The sequence below is a fragment of the Convolutriloba macropyga genome, chromosome 7 (assembly GCF_964194025.1).
Source record: "Convolutriloba macropyga chromosome 7, txConMacr16.3, whole genome shotgun sequence".
In the NCBI taxonomy this organism is placed as follows: Eukaryota; Metazoa; Xenacoelomorpha; order Acoela; family Convolutidae; genus Convolutriloba; species Convolutriloba macropyga.
Genome location: NC_134474.1, coordinates 64,307,339 through 64,324,862, shown reverse-complemented (window position 1 = coordinate 64,324,862; position 17,524 = coordinate 64,307,339). Strand labels below are relative to the sequence as shown.

At 37.1% G+C, this 17,524-nt stretch overlaps 1 protein-coding gene across 1 annotated transcript in view; it reads right to left on the bottom strand.

Annotated features, from left to right (window-relative positions):
• The window catches only part of LOC142343241 (uncharacterized), a 34,312-nt gene extending 26,935 nt beyond the window's left edge, over positions 1–7,377 (bottom strand). Inside the window, exon 1 of the mRNA XM_075395018.1 lies at positions 6,626–7,377. Within this exon, the coding sequence (XP_075251133.1) occupies positions 6,626–6,888 (263 nt within the window). The 5' untranslated portion in view covers positions 6,889–7,377. The remainder of the gene's footprint in view (positions 1–6,625) is intronic.
• Positions 7,378–17,524: the final 10,147 nt, after the last annotated feature.

Sequence of the window (17,524 nt, the reverse complement as noted above, 5' to 3'; positions counted from 1 at the left end):
CCGAAACCTTCATCATTATCTAACGAACAAAAACATTTAATACCTACATCAAAACTTCTCGATATACAAAACCCTCCACCAATTGATTTTGACCAACTAAAATTAACGGCTAACAAAATGCATAACCGCAGTCATAGCTTAGACATACTCAAAAATGATCAGCCACACACAAATGAAGTCACATACTTTGACACTCATTCGGCTGATACATACGAAATTTAAGATCAGATTTGAATTAGAGAACAACTAACAATAGTTTTGTATCCCACCACACCCCCCTTCCATTTTAAAAAATAGAACGTTTACTTTATTGAAAACAAAATGCATGAAGACATATAACAAAGTAACCACTAACGAGTGGGTATATAACTAATAAAAGTACAAACAGTTTTTATAACAGTCGTTATACCAATTGTAACCATTATGTTATTCAAAGTGTAATCATCCATGAGTTTTAGCATATGGCTACCAGTATGGATCACGATTCACCATACAAAGTAGATTCACCCTTCAACTATGACGTTGAAGAGGGGTAACTAAGCCCGGGATCCGGACGATCAAGTCCCGGTACAATCAGAGACAACGCCTCGGACTGTGGAACTCAAACAGATGACCAAATGGGGAACACTGATGAAAGAGTAACAACTATGCGAGTACACTTGGATAACACTCCAGAGAACACCCAAACTCCACAGGAAATAGCGCGTAAAATTAGAAATAAATTTCACCAATAAAGAAAAAATGAGGATAGACGGAATTTACAATCATTTAATAATAACAGAACTACTAATACTAGTGAACAAGGCACAAGTACAAAATTACATAGTTATGAACATAACCGACCAGTTAACAATCAAAACCGTTCAACTACGGAATCGTACACATCACCCCCACTTCCAAATTACCCACCACCAATGCGACCGCCACCACCATCTGACTATGTTATAGGAAACCCGAGAACACAAACTCATGTTCAACAACAATTATTTACGAAAACAGCCAATAACAGGCCGAACAATCTAAGATTCCCATATGCAGTAACACCGAGATCAAATAATAAAAAATCATTTTTCCATCAATCAACAAATGAGCAAACACCAACGGCAACAGTTATGGAAACGATTTGGTTTCAGTACAAAGATCCTAGAGCACTTAATAGCCCACACAGTAGCAATTACAATCCATTATTGTCATATAGAAATTGGGCTAACATGCCATTCGATTCACGAGAATACAACTTCTTCATGACACCCCTACACAATCTTAAAGACCGTGTGTCAGAGTACTTCCCGCCTCTGCCACCAGAAAACACGAACACAGTTAAACGTAGCACAAAAAACATGGGGAGAGACAAACTCCGCCAGACATTGTATCCTAAACTCAAACAATTCTACAGTCTAACTGAAAGATTTCTGTACGATTATGATTACGAATTCCAGCTTCCAGTAACATGTAATTATGATCTGCTAATAGCGACAGCCTCTCAAGATCTATCTGCATATAGTATATATGAACATCAAATATTTCAACTTAGTTTCAATTTTCTTCACCCAACGCCAAAAGACGTACAAAATAATAATTACAGAGTACATGAGACTAAACTTCTCCATAATCTCATATACTACACATTTTTACGGGATAAAAACCACAATACTTCGAAAAGCTACATTCACATAAACGACCAGCTCACATCGCCCTATTTTTTAAACTACGGATATCGTTTGAAATGGGAGTATACTTTGGGCACACTTAGAAACTTTGACCCAATAAAAAATTACTACGTCTTTCAACCGAAAGATACACCTGAACGGCCTCTAATGGTACCTCTCGAAGCTTTACAACCTTGCGAGGAATACCATGTCTATCACCTCGAAGGTAGCGTAGCAAACCGCGCTTTTACGAACAGAATTAATTTCAATAACGAACGGAAAATACCAGAACTAGAACAAGAGTTATGCAATACAGTCAAAGCATCCATTACGGACATCCCAACACATGATATTACGAACTTACTTGCATATTTCCTTTCGAAGGATGACCACTTTGTAAAAGAATATAATCCCTATAAAGAACGGACAAACCATCCGAAACAAACGGAGAGATTATAACAATCCCAATACAGTAACAAGTAACAACTTCTGATAGTTTAAATCTATTTCAACAGTAACAATAAACAACTAACCATGAAATTGATCTCTGCATATATGGTTATTTATGTTCCTTTTAGATAATTAGTTATCTCTTCATAACTCATAATCTACCCCTTCATTCTAAATGTATTTGTATAATCCCATACTTCGTACTCAAAAACTTTGTAAAACCCTTTCATATCATTATATTGACTAATCATACCTCAGATTAACGATTTGTATTATTTACAGTCATGTACCATTGTACTAATTTTTAGATGTTTAATACCTAATAAAATCTAAAAAACAAAAATAATTTTTATTTTTTTCTAAGACTCTAACATTATTTCTAAATTGTACATGTATATATGCAAAGAATTTCCCATAGTTAGTTATATGCAATGTTGTACATAAGTAAATTCCAAAAAATAACTAACAACTGTAATTCAACACAAAACTGACGGAAAGTAGAACAAATAATAATATACACTATACAGTGTGAACAAAATGCAACTAATAAACAATGAGTAATGCAATAGACATACTAGCTTTATGTATAAGCTTTACGCATAACATCATTCAAACTATAAGTCATTCACATGACAATTTAACAGATATGAACTTTAAATTCTTGGACAATCTAGTTAACTACACAACATTGGAACAGAAATACAGGTTTAAAATTAAAATAACACAACGAAGTGTTACATGATTTTCCAAACAAACCATCACAGTGTAAGAAATTCCAACACAGATAGAACAAAAGTATTTCAACTTCGAAAATTTCACATGTAAAAACATGAAAACAAACCGATAACTAAACGAATGTAAAACATGCAATCACTCATTAGAAAAATACAACACATGTATATATGGAATACACTCCATTAGTTCATAAAGTTTTAGTAACAACTAACAGGTTTACCTTTATCTAGTAACAACTAATATAGTAGTACTCTAAATACCGAAAGAGTCTTTGGATTATTTGGAATGATTGAAAATAAGCGCGCAGACAGAGACTTTAACTTAATTTCTGAAGTTAAAGAAATAGAAGTTGATTGAATAAGGCAATTCGACATTTTTGGACATATCCATTACAAACCCATAAGCGAGATCTATAAACCTTTTACAAAAAACAACACAGAGACAAAATGTAGAAGTATAGCAATACAATTCGTAAAAATTGATTGCATCAGAATAACTTCTGATTTCGCGGAGAAATTGAATTACTAATACATGTTCATATTCGATAACAAAATTTGTATTAATCCAACATGGCCAAATAGTCACATGCCACTTCTCAATCGTGTCAACAACTTGTGTTGACAACCTAACCAACCAATTACCCTCAATTTTTCCATCGAATTCCATAACATATAACATAATATATTTAACACTTAACATATAGATTTCAATTTTCTTTCCAACCGGAAGGGATACTAAGTATAACAGAACATTGAAACCTAACACAGGTTATAATAGAGAAAAACTTTTCTGAACATCTAACAACTAACAACAACAAACTAAACCAAACTAACATCAACACTGGGCCTACCCGAAATGATCTTTACCCACTGGATGTGGTAATGGAATAGATACTTTTGTGGTTGTTGATGTTCACTCCTTGCTCTTTGGGCAACCGATGTCTAGGAATCAACTTGCTGACGAACCGATACAAAGCAGCACATTCAAAAAAGAAAATCCTTCAGAGAGAATACAGAGAAATTGACTTATTAGATTATACAAGATAATTTCAAAAAACTCAAAACCCCGGAAAGATGGAGTCAAGTCTGACTTCCAGAAAAGACTATTTGAAAGACTTTATTATTTAAATAAATAAAGACTGAAAATACTCTTCCCTGATTGGATAAAAAGGGAATAGTATCTTTTCCTTTCTTTCCTTTGGATGTTTACCTGTTTTCCCTCTTCTCAGAAGAGAAGGCTATTTAGTCAGTACCAGTTACCTACCTGATATAATAATAAAGTATATTTCTCTCTCTCTACTCCGCTCTTGTTTTGTATTGAGATATACGTTAGACATTAGCATTGGGGCCCGTGCACTGTCTACTGAAGCTCAGATAGAAGAGTAACAGACTAGAGATTTAGAACTTTAGTTAGTCAGGTAAGCCTTAAGAGTACACCTTATTCTTGAGACAACCATAAGACAGTTCCAGAAGTACCCTAATAAAGGTAAGCTCAGAACATGTCTTACAACTAGAACTTACAAAAACCATTTATGTGAATTTTGAAAAAATACTTTAGGCTGAATTATGAAAAAAAGCTCTTAAAAACAACTTTCACTGAAAAACTGCAACAGGTTAGTAAATTTTTTAATATTTCTAAAGCATATAAATCCAAAGAAAATTTCCTTCAACCAAAAGGGTATCCAGATGCTCGCAAAACAATAGGCAAGTCATAATAGGCTAAGAAACTTAGCCAAAAACAGAAAAAAAAACGAAAAATGGCAAAAAAATTAAGAAAAAGTTCCAACTTTCGCAGTTTTTTTGTCATATTTCTCAACAAAAAAGGATTCTTACCCACAAAACTGTAAACAATTGTTATCATAAATTTGAAGGGGTTTTTTCAATACCCATTTGAGCCAGTAAAACAAAATAATCGTCAAAAAAACGCAAAGATTAGCCCGAAAATCGGCAAAATACATTAAAAACCTGCATATTATCATCAAATTCACATGAATTTCCAGAAACCTTCAAACCACTACCGAAAGCAGCCTAAAATTAAAACAAAATCATAACCAAACCTCTTAACCGAAATAGATAAAAAAATTGCTTTAAAAAGCCGCACGTGAACAAAAAAATTCGCTCGCTTAGAGAAAATTTTCACACATCAAATTCTCGCTCTCTCAAAAACAGCGGTATGAACAAAAACCACTCTCTTTTCGCTCCGCTGTTTTCTCCAATACTCCTCTTCCGAGTCGTAAAAAGACAGCGCCCCAATACAATTCAAATTCTTTGAATTGTAAAAAATAGGAGCGCTATAATAGCCGGCCGAGAAGATGAGGGCGGCTATTAATTAAAAAATAGACCAAAAAATTTCTTTTCTAATTATTAATTGCTGAGATGTTATATCTTGATTTATAATCTGTATAACTTATTAGTGCTTCTATTAGATGGTCTTGACAAAACCTTCAAGTGACACACACTCAGCTGACCTTATCTCTATGAATTAAGAAGTGTAAATTTTAATTAAAAGGGAACAAACTACAATAGCATATAGACAAAATGTATGTGAGGTTTAATCAGAACAGTTACAGAAAGGTCGAGAACAGTATTTACAAAAATTAGTTCAATCGGTACCAGTTAAGAAAAAGAACGAATATAAAAAGGAGAAGAGAGAAGGTTGGGTACAGCGAAGGGTTTGCTACAAACCAGCAATTAACTTAAAGTGAGATAAAAATTATCAGAACGTAAAACAAATCTAAAAGAAAATCAAATAAAGGAGTGTCAACTTAAAAGCCTCCCTTCCTCGACAACCGCCCCCATGGAAGCCTCGACCGGCTGCGGTCGTCGGAGCGAGCGGGAATCGCGCAGGCAGAGTACGGAGCTCTGGAGTAGCGCAAAGCTGATTTTCGTTCGGATAAACGTGATGATGTTGGCGTACAAGTCGTCGTTCTTAAGGCTCAGTTTGCTGGCAACTTGCTCTATCACCCGAGTTGCTGAAGGTCCTGCTCCTCCTGTGCAAGAAAAAAATCAACGGACTGAAAATGCCCTTCTCAATATTTATAACTCGAGGCTCGTATTTCAATTTTTTGATATTTTCGTGGTAGCTATACGCGTCTTCAATATTTTTCGGGCAGCTTTTGGCAAAGAGGTTGAAGATTTTTACATCGAAAAACATTTTTGTGAATCTGCTGTCCCAGAGGCCATTGGCTTTAATATCCAATCGTGCGTCATCTTCAGTGCTGGTAGTTTTATTTGCAAAGGACTCACCTTGCAGCGGCAGAAGATTAGGCTCGATTTCAACATCAAAACAAATTTCCTCAAGCAGATTGGCGAGTCACGGATGTCGTTATGTCTTAAGTGGGTATACCCGCCTCTGGGACAGTGAAGGGCATGGGCAACTGTGAACGGCTCGCCACAAACACAGTTGGACGCAAGTTTGGGGGGCTCCCAACCATACCGAAGAGCAATACCATCTCGGAATTCAGACTTGGACAGATTGAAGTTATACTTTTTCAATGGCATGGCATTAAGCCAACATGAAGCTCCTTTTTCAGAGGCTAGATCAATTGCATACATTTTGTTTGCATTCAAACAGTTTTTAATGCTGGATTTTTTAAAGTAAAGTGATTTTGATAGCGAAGAGGTCATTTTTTAGAGTGAGGTAAGTCCCGCATGACCAGCACTTAATCACGCGAATGAACAAGAACACTCGCTCCAGTGAAAAATGATACAGCACGCACGCGTACCGTTGCCCAGAAAATTATACAGGATCGCTTGGTCTCACCTGTGAGTGTGAAGGAAAATAAACCTGACCTGCTAAGCCGGAAGTCGGTAGTCACCTTGCACTTGGTAGTTCCGGGAGGAATCTTTGAGAATATGTAGTCAAAGAAATCATTTGTCTGATCCTTTGTGATGCGAGTGTATGTTCCCCACTCACTAACTGGCTCTTTCTTCCCTTGTACATTTGCACACACATCTACAAATACGCCGCTGGAGTCAGCCGGTGCCAGAAATACATTCGGGATGATAAAACAGAAACCCAAAAAGGCACGCAGGCCAAACTTGTCCAACATCATTTTAATCAACCTTTATGGACTTTAAAGTAATGATATCGATTGACAGTAACGTTCTAAGACCACACAGCAAAGTCAAAGGGCAATTGAATTCAAAGCTTACTTAACAAAAGCGAGATTAAGTAATGACAATCTACAGAGCGAGTAATAAATTTATATTTGTTCTGTCGTTGTATAACAAACTAGGTAAGCTTCAGTCAGAACGTATCATATGATAAACAGTTGAGCATGCACAGACCAGTTTTGCAAAATTTGAACTGTTAATTTCTGTGACTTAAATTGACTTTGCATCAAACATTGAGTTTCCGCTCATTAATAAACTCGCAGAATACAATTAGTGTTACCTCGTAAGTCTGGATTTTAATAGTACAGTAAATGCTGAGGACAAAATTTAACACATAAAATTCTTACACTATTTTAGCGCATATACTAACGCACTTTCAGGCAGCAAGCATATACGACGTGTGGTTGTCTCAGTATATAACGTGCTACTACTCAACGTTGGGAGAATAACGGTGGCATTTAAACTCACAACCTCACAGTAACAGCATACAACGAACTGCCTTACAATACAACATGTATATTTCCAAGGCTGTTTAGAAATGCGCCCTATATATTACTTAGCCGACACAACTAATAGCAGACAATGCGTTCAGTTGATGCATATATACATGTAATGCGACCATTACGCTTCACGGTCAATATAGTCTGTCTAATTGCAGTTCGGTTTGATTTACATTACAGTAGAGATATCTTCACTTACTATGCTCAAATACCATACGCAATTCCATGTAGAGCTTTGCTTTGCTACTCGAGCATGGAAACTCCAGCTACGCAAGCTTTAACGATTTCGTACGTAAGGATTACTTGGGTCAGCCATTTGAAAGAACGAAATTTCGATCGCAGAAATTATCGACTGAGGACATAGCCTAAAAGTAACCAACTAAGTATACAAGTTATTTGAAACCTTTTATTTGCGAAAAGCTGTCTCCGTCACGTGCAATGTGGTATCTTGCTGCAACCATGAACATTTACCCCCGAAACAAACTAACAAACAATTTACATTCATTTCAAAGAATACTGTAAGGTATATTTCGACAGCAATTATAGTGGAAGTCCTTTCAAGAGAGTGCATAAAACAATTCGGGTTCAGCAAAGTCTGAGTGTAATGAAAAACAGTTGTCTGTTAAAGGGCAATCTATTGAGAGGAACATTAGATTGAAAGCAAAATTAATTAAAGCGCCATTATCATTTATGAAATAAAATTAAAATAAAATTAAGTTCATGAGCCAAGCGACGTTTTGATCATTGCTTTTGCTCTGAGGTTCTTAAGATGTACGAACCTCGTCTATTGGAGGTTCTTAAGAGGTTCTTAAGATGTACTCACCTCGTCTATTGAAAAAAAAAATAAGTTAATTTATATGTCAACGTCTGTGGGTCAAAAATGCTCTACATAGTCGAGGTTATTGTCCGAGATGTGAGGTAAAAGACTTGATTGATTACAGTTAAACAAAATAAATTTACATTGTCGGACTACATTTGGTGCTATTCAAAAGGTGTATAACCTTGCGCATGCGACAAAGATTTTCGAGCCTTTCCCATTACAGCCAATACCCCCCATAAAAACATAGCCCCTATTATGGATGACTTATAGCCCCTTTATGGGGGGGGGGGCTTTAGGTCGTCTGACAACTATGCTGGGGGGGGGGGGGCTATAATTGGAGACAGATTTTCAATTAGCTTGTTGGCATTTCGGATCTTTCCTGATTTTATCCCCCTCTAGTACCATATAACCAGTCCGTTTACCATTTTCCAATCCAAAAAATGTACAGAAAAAATCCGGCAGTTCTTCTTTTAATATCTTGTTCATCTGTTAGTTTAACGAACAAGCACCCATACGGTTAACATTATCCATGAGAAAATCCCTAACCAATTAGAGAAATTGGTAGAAATTGGTAGAAAAATTAACCATTGATATAACCACAACCAACAACCATAATCAAAACCTCTACTCATAAAATCGAGCAGCCTTTTTCTTATACAATAAAACTCTTTCAGTTTCGGATCTGTAAAAACTTTCTTATGAACTCAAACGACAAAGCAGACATCACACAGTATCGACCAATAAGTCTATTGAAGAACGTCTCAAAAGTCTTCGAGAAAGTCATCTTCGAACGGCTTTACCCACCAATAGAAAGAACCCTCTCTGACTCCCAACACGGTTTCAGAAAGAAACGATCAGCAGTACTTCAACTCATCCTCTTCACAGACGAACTATACCAGCAACTTGAATCGAAAAAATGCAATGACATTCGAACTCTGTATGTTGACTTCAGAAAAGCCTTTGACAAAGTAGCGCACAAAAGACTCATCCAGAAGCTCGAGAACATTGGCCTCGGAGGAAAGCTACTCCAACTACTCGAAAGCTATCTCACAAACCGAACGCAACGCGTCAAAATTGGAACAAGCAAATCAAAGACCAGAAATGTAACCAGCGGAGTACCTCAGGGATCAATTTTGGGGCCTCTGATGTTCATCATCTACATTGACGATCTCCCCGAAGAAATCTCAGACATCCCGGCCTTCGGATACGCGGATGATTTCAAAGCAATTACCCACGGTGAACACGAATGCGAGACCACTCTCGGGGAAATACAGAAATGGAGCAAAGCAAACCATATGGACCTAAATGTTAGCAAAAGTAAAACTCTCCTCATCAGAGGGGATCTAGCCCAGCGTGACGAAGCAGGTCTTGAAACCGTTGCCACCCAAAAAGATCTCGGAGTCGTAATGTCTCGAAATCTCTCTTGGAGCGCAAACTGCCAACTTAGAACAACCAAAGCGTGGAAAGCCTTCTACACACTCAAACGAAATGTTTCGAGCAGAACCTCAATGGAAACGAAACTGAACGCTTACATAGGATACGTAGTGCCCGTACTCACTTACGCCTCCCAAGTCTGGTACCCTTCGAACACTGACATGAAATCAATCGAGAAGATCCAGCAAAAGGCAACAAAGTGGATATGCGGTGGAAACGACGAATACCATCAAAGACTCGAAACGCTGAAAATACTCCCACTCTCCATGTACATGGAAATGCACGATGTCCTCTATCTCCTCTCAATCCTAGAAGGCAATTACTACGTCCCCGAAGACAAACTGCCAAAGCGAAAAGAAAACGAAACAAGACAAAAGCAGGAATTTGAACTCCCCAAACACCGACTACATAAATCAGACGAAAATTTTTTCTTCAGAGCCACAAAGCTGTTCAACATCATCAGTAGGACAACGGAGAAGCCAATGACGAAGAAACTTCTGACAGAGATGTACCAAAACTATTTCCACAGAAGCTACAACGAACTCGACAGCTGCACCTGGAGACTTCTATGCAACTGTGGAATCTGCAAACCAATGAAAAAACTCGTGCCAAACGAAAACTGAAGGGTTCCACACCCGAGGGCTCCGACCCTAAAGACTCTCCTACTACTACTACTACTACATTCTTTAAACACAATTTGATCTAACTATGCAAATTAATTAAAGGCTTCGAATTTGAACATTTTCTTCAACTTACACTCGAGAAGTAAAATGCTACAGAAACTTTTCAACCAAAATCATAACATCAAAACATGCACGGATACTATGCTGCTGACGGAGATTTAAAATCAGCTGAAAGTTTCAAAAGCTTCAACAAATTTGTCGGTGGGTAGACACAAACACAAAGAAAAGCATTTTAAATTGACAAAAACATTCAAGAATTGAAAAACTTGTAAAACATGATTTGGGACAACACATCAGAATTCAAAACAGCTCATCATTGCTCTGGCATCCGTTACTAGTACCATATTTCTGCCAATATCATTTTCCCAACGGAACCCCTAGTGAGAAATTACTCTTGTGGTTTCTGTCTTTCAATCGTTTGTGGAAAAGAGAAGTACAATGTGGGGAAAGAGTGCAAAATGAAGTGAGTAGAAATAACAAATTTGTTCACTTGTTGTTATCGACAACTTAAAAGGGTAATCAGTGCATGCGTTTTTTAGTCTTGGCAAAAGCTATATTTCGATCCTAATTGTGATTGTGAGTTTTTGAGTAACAACGGCCAAACGAAAAGAACCAAACAGTAAAACTTCAGGATAATTATGCTGCAAAAATTTTGTTTTTGAACACAAAGAAGTTCTTGGAGTCGACGAGATTTCAATAAATGGATTAATGACAGAAAAATGATGCGCCTAGTTTTGCTTTTAATGTAGTTAGAGCAAAAAAAGGACCATAGTTTTCAATACTTTATAAAAGGATTAAAAAGGCAAATTGGAGTTCAGTGAAAACTTAAAAATCTCAAAACCTATAAAGACCTAGTTGGGACAAAATTCAAAAATAAGATTGTACTTTAAAAATTGTTTAAAATTGCGAAAAAAACTGTGGACAGTAAATTAAATCAATTAAATTAGTTTTTCAGAAATAAAAGGAGTGAACAGATTTCAGTGACGGTCAGCCCACTAAATTGCTTGAATAGAATTAAGTTTTTTGGACAAAAAAACAAGGTTTTTTTAAAGCGTACAGTTTAAGAAGGGGAACGTAAAAATGGCAAAGAGCGCGACTTAAAGAGTACTATTGCCGGAAGCGTTCACGCGTTCAAACAACTAGGAATGCTACGTGAACCACTTCGAGCTATTAGCCGAATTGCAAAAGTGGAGACGAACAGAAAGAGATCCAGCCTGCCAAGATGATGAAACCCTGCTGCAAAAATCTGCCATATAGTTCTATCGCACTTTACCTCAAGCTACATGAGAAAACTAAGATGGATGCGTATAGTTTCTTTGACAAAACTATAAGGAAAAACCTATTGTTTTACTTTGCAACTAGCTCGCCACGTACAGCAACCACGAGAAAATTTGACAGATTTTCTGGAACATCTAAAGCAGATGGTCGTGAAGGCTTATCCAACGGAGCCGCAAAGCATTAGTTATCAGCTGTTTTTGAGAGAATTCCTAGAAGGAATCAACCATAGTCAGGTAAGGTTAGACCTCATATATTAAATCGGCGTGAAAATTGAAACAGTTTTGGAACAAGCGTTGCATCTAGAAGCTGTTTCCAGAAAAGAGGACGAAGAGCAAGCACCAAAAAGTGCGGTTCTTAGAACGGACGAAACAAAGAGTTTAGTGGAGACGGTCACCAAGCTGGTGAACAAACAGTCAGACAAACAGTATGAAAGCCTTAAGAATCAATCGAGGGAACAACGCAATTCCCGGGACGGCGGCGCGACAACAGACTTGACAATGGAAAACCTCAGAGATGATAGAGGCAAGCAACAAGATCGCAGGTTCAGCGAAAGGCATCGTATACCACCGCCAGGACCTAGCCACTGAGACAGATCTTTGGAAGAAATGAACTGGATAAGAGAATTGAAGGACAAGGTTTCAAGTGCAGAGCCTGTGAACAAGAAGGACACATCTCGAGATCTACTCAAAATCGTTTCCTATGGGGAAGTTCCCAACATTTGAAACTAGACTGCCTTTTCAAAAAAACCCACTAATAACTGTAAACTCATTAGAATTTGTTCTACCAACACATATGTACAAAACGCAGGAATCATACTTTATGAGAACAGATGGCTTAAGTAGTGTAACGCTTATGAGTTGGTCCACATAAGACAAATTTGGGAAACGGGGAAGTGCGCAAACATAAACGAAACGAGTTTTAAAAACCAATAACTCAGCTGCGAAAACAGGAGTAATTCTGTTTGTATAGTTACAACTAAGACTACCGGAGATCGAACAGGAATTTGTGATGACGGCAGAATAAAGGTATGGAATGTCTGCCGGGATTTGACTTCATAAAAAGCAATAAATGTGTATTGAACTTACACGTGGCGAAATTATATTATAAACAGATTAAAATTTCAACGCCGTTTCTAGCAGAGAAAAGGCAAGGTGTTAAAATTTTTGTAATTGCAGGGAAAAACACTTTTATATAGGCTTATATGCAAAACAAAAATGAATGTCTGACGAAAATTAGATTGGCTGATGGAAGCGGAGAAAAAACTTCAGGATTGGAGGGATTAGTTGAATCAATTGCAAATTTTGATTTGAAAAGGGCTGGCCTGTTTTAGCCACCAGTTTGATATCAATGAAAGATGGATTCAGTTGGGAAAAAAATTTTATATAACGGGCGCACCAGTGACCGTTTATAGGAGCAGGAAAATGGGAACCCATCTCAAAAACAAACAAAACCTCGTGGGGAAAGGAATTTTTGCAGATCAAAAACAAATAAAATCATTGGAAACATTTCAAGTATGAAGACACGCAAATTGGGAAAGGTCTAATCTAAAAAATCAGCAGAGACAAAAAGTACAAGAGTCATTCATGAGACATCACAAGCATTCTCCCATAACGTGAATGAATTAGGAAACTGTGGCAAACTCAAACAGAAAAAACTCAACGATAACGCACAGCCGTTCCGAAGGAATTATTGCAAAAGAAATGCAATGATAGAAAATTGAAGATTTAGAGGAAGCAAACAAACAATTCGTATTGTGCAGCACCATCAATGTTGGTGAACGAAAAGATGGCAATCACAGGATTAGTTTTGAATTCCAGAGGTCTGAAGAAACAAATCGAGAAAACCAGTAGGCCGCTGCCAAGAGTTAATGACGTTATTGACTCTCTAGAAAGAAATTGCTACTTTTCCGATTTCGATTTGACATCGAAATATTTTCAAATGGTGTTAAATGAAGAGTCGCACAACATGAGTTGCTTCTGTAAATCTAATGATCTCTACATGTGGAATAAACTGCTCATAGGCTTGGTGTTAGCGCCGGGGCCTTTCCAAACTTTAATGGAGTTGATCGTTGCGGGATTCTCCTACAAAGTGGCTTTAGTGTAGCTGGACACCTATGGACACCTTTCAGTAGACCACCTAAGGAGCATCTCAATCGTCTGGATCTTGTATTTGGACGGCCAAAAAGGTCGGTTTAAAAATAAAAGGGTAAAAAAGTAAATTTTCTCAGGAAAAAATTCGTGTCTTGGATCAAATTGTATCATGTACAGGCGTAGAGGTGAATCCAGAGAAGATAGCGTCAGTCTGTAAAATTAAAAGTTCACAAATACCAAAAGTATTGAGAGCTATATTGGGACTAGAGGGTTCCTACAGAAGATTCATGAAAGATTTTGACTCTCAGCAAGGAGTGAAAAACAGCAGTTGAGCAACCAGAATACACACTACAGATAGCAAACATTTTGCGTTATCTGAAAGACATTGACCCATATACGTTGACCAGGGACTCCTCTCTGCTTCGCATTGGCGCAAATATATCCCAAAGACAACAGTGTGGTAACGGAGTGATTACATACGCCAGTAAAACGCTTTGTAGAAGTAATCAAAACAAATCTGCGACAACACGAGAACTTGTTGCTGTAGTCTATTTTACTCAACACTTCAGAAATTTTATACCGGGTCAAAAAATTTTAATTCATTACCAACCATAGGACCCTCTTGTGGTTATATAGTTTTAAGCAACCAGACAGATCATTAGCCGGATGGGTAAAAATTTGATTTTGAAATCAAATGCGAAGCTGGAATGAATATTCCTCACGAATGTCTGTCGAAAGTCCCACAGATTGAAGAAGAATACAACAATTGCAATCAAGTGAACCAAGTGAACCCGAAAGACAAAAACATCTGGTCAATTGGAATAGGACCTAGAACAATTATTTGAGCATCAGAAGAATACAGCCGAATTTACTGTACTGAAATACTGGATTAAGAGCGTGAAACTTACTCAGTGGGATAACATGGCAGCAGCTTCCAGGGCATTTTGGAAATTTTTGGATTAATTTTAGAAGTTTACCAAAAGAAATTTATCTAATTAAGAGAAACAAACGTAACACGAATTGAACAATTTAATACAAAGAACTATTCAAAGATCAACTTAAAGTTATTTCTACCAGTCCCTCATAAACATTGGTTAAGTTAAGCCATTTGATTGGTTCGCAAACGTTTCTTTGAGTGCGGGATGAAAAAAGATATTCACGATTGGGTAAGTTCCTGCAAAGTATGCAGTCAAAAGAAGTCGCCACACCAGAAACGCATACAAAGCCTGACAGCTTGAAAACCAACTCATCTTCTTTACAAGTTGGGTTGAACATTATGGGACCTTCACACAAGCCATGTTGGAACAACTTCATAATTGGAGATCAATTTACAAAATGGTACGAACCAATTCCCATGAGCAACCAACGGCAGCTAAGGCCCTTTTAATCGATCGGATCTCAAGATTTTGTCGTCCGACAAGTCTCCTTAGTGACAGGGGCAGTTACTTTATGTCAAATTTTTTCAAGAAATTTTGTAAAGAGCTGAAATTTGACAGGAAATCAAAAACAGTTTATCGTCCTCAAGGAAACCCAAGGATAGAGCGTACTAACAGCACAATAGAAGAGAGTCTTGCAACATTTCTGCGTGAACATCACAACAAGTAGAGCCATTGTCTTCCGCTAGCAGTGATGGCGTGTAGATCATCACTTCCCTCAGTGACGAAGTATCGCCCTTTTTAACCTCTCTTTTCGAAGATCTAGCGCTCTGCCAATTCATTGCACGTATCAAACTATATAAACAATGGTCTCCCAGACCTTGAGTGATTATATCGGTTGCATGAAAGAAGAACTACAGACGTGCCATGAACATGTAAGAGAAAGCACGGACGTGGAGCCAGAAAGACGAAAACAAACTATCACCATAGCGCGTTTGGACCGCAATGTACAGGAGGTGTCTTAGTAAGGGTGTTCAATCCCTCCATTGAAACTCGTATACCAAGTTTTTTGTAGTGGATCAGAATTAAAACGAGAAAAAAATCAACGATTTCAATTTGATTTCTGAAAATGTGCCATTAAAAAAAAGAAAATAGCACAACAAACAACTGAAACGTTTTAACAGTAGAAGTGCTATAACTGATAAAACAGAAACCAAGAATGCAATCAGTAAACCGAGAATAAAACAAAACAAATTTAGGGTGGCCAACAAATTTGTGGGAATTGAAGTAACTACTATAAAATTGAAATGCAAAGAAAAAAAGAGAAGGTACTCTTGAAAAGGAATATAGTCAAATTAACCCGAGTGCTGAAATTAACAATGAGACATTTAAGAAAGAATTTTTAGAAACAATAAGAATTCGGAGTACAAGTGTGTCAGTTACTACTATCACAAGCAACAGTGGCAGAAACACAAAGATACCACCCAACAGAAGAACGATAGCCTGGTGGAAACAACCGAAAGAAGCGACGAACTTCCAAATAGAAGCACGGTTTCTACTTTGCAAAATGTCAGCGAACGGCAATATCAAACAAGAAGTGCGTCGGGAATAACAAGATCACGGAAATTGGAAAATTATTTTTTATTAAAGGATAACGATTCAGACGAAAAAATTGCTAATGACGTACTTTTTCAAAAAAAAAGTTGATACAACAAAATACAGAGTCAGTTGAACTCACATTGGAACGTGTAGCTGAACTGGAAGCTTCTCCAATTGGTTAGCATATTAAGTTTTTTACAATCTTTAGAGATTGTGGGGTATGAAGTTGAGAAAACTCTGCAGACGCAATATTTCACTACGACGGAATGGACCAATTGCGAAACCTCACACATCAATGTGGAGCAAATAAAGCGAGAAGGACTCATTTAACCTGAGAACAGCGTGAGTATATCAAAATACTGCTTTTAGAGAGCCGCATATACTTTAACTGTTCTGAAAAAATGTCATTGGCATGACGAAGCAACGTACCTCAACAAAAAATCACAAATAAATCCAACGTTTTACCCTTTAAAACAATAGGTCTGCAGCAGGGATAAAAAATGTGGTTACATGGGCTAGGAGAACTTGAAGTCAGTGCTCCTAACGAAATTCTTAACGGGATGGATGTTGTCCGAAGCGACTCAGAGTTTGTTCAGAGAGTATCATAAACATTAATGCATAGTAAACATGAGAAACGAGTGAAATATTTCAACCCCGTGGACTGAATAAATCTAAAAGCTGGAAAACAAAAAGATAACATCATGATAAATGCTGAAGTTTTCATGGGAATCTTGTTCATTGAGACTAGGGATACAACTGAAGGAAGATGGTTATATTTTAAAGACACTCTGAAACAAGAGCAAACAATGTTATATCAAGCAGATAAATTTGAATAAACTTCAGTACATTGTTTGTTTGACCACGACACAAAACCGAAAAGTTTTACGATAATTAGGTTTTCCGACTCGATAACAGCAAAGAGAGTCAACGCTAGAAGCAACAAAAAATTGGCAAGCAAATCAGACAGGAAAAAAAATTAATTGCTCAGTTTAAAAATGAAACCGAACAGGTAGACAATTTTCATTTTTTTGAAACGCAAAACAGAAGTTTATTGCTCACAAACAAAAGTTTGAGGATCACGGAATTCACCAACAGATATATCTGAGACAGATTTCAATGGAAAATAGCTTGATCAATTCTTTGTGTGGTATTTTTGAGATATGTTTGATAATTTGAAATTCAAAATAAGGAAACAACTGAACAAACTTGGTTATATTTTAAAGACCCTCTGACAAGATCGAACCTTGTTATATCAAGGCGATACATTTGAATGAGATTGAATAACATTGAGACTGA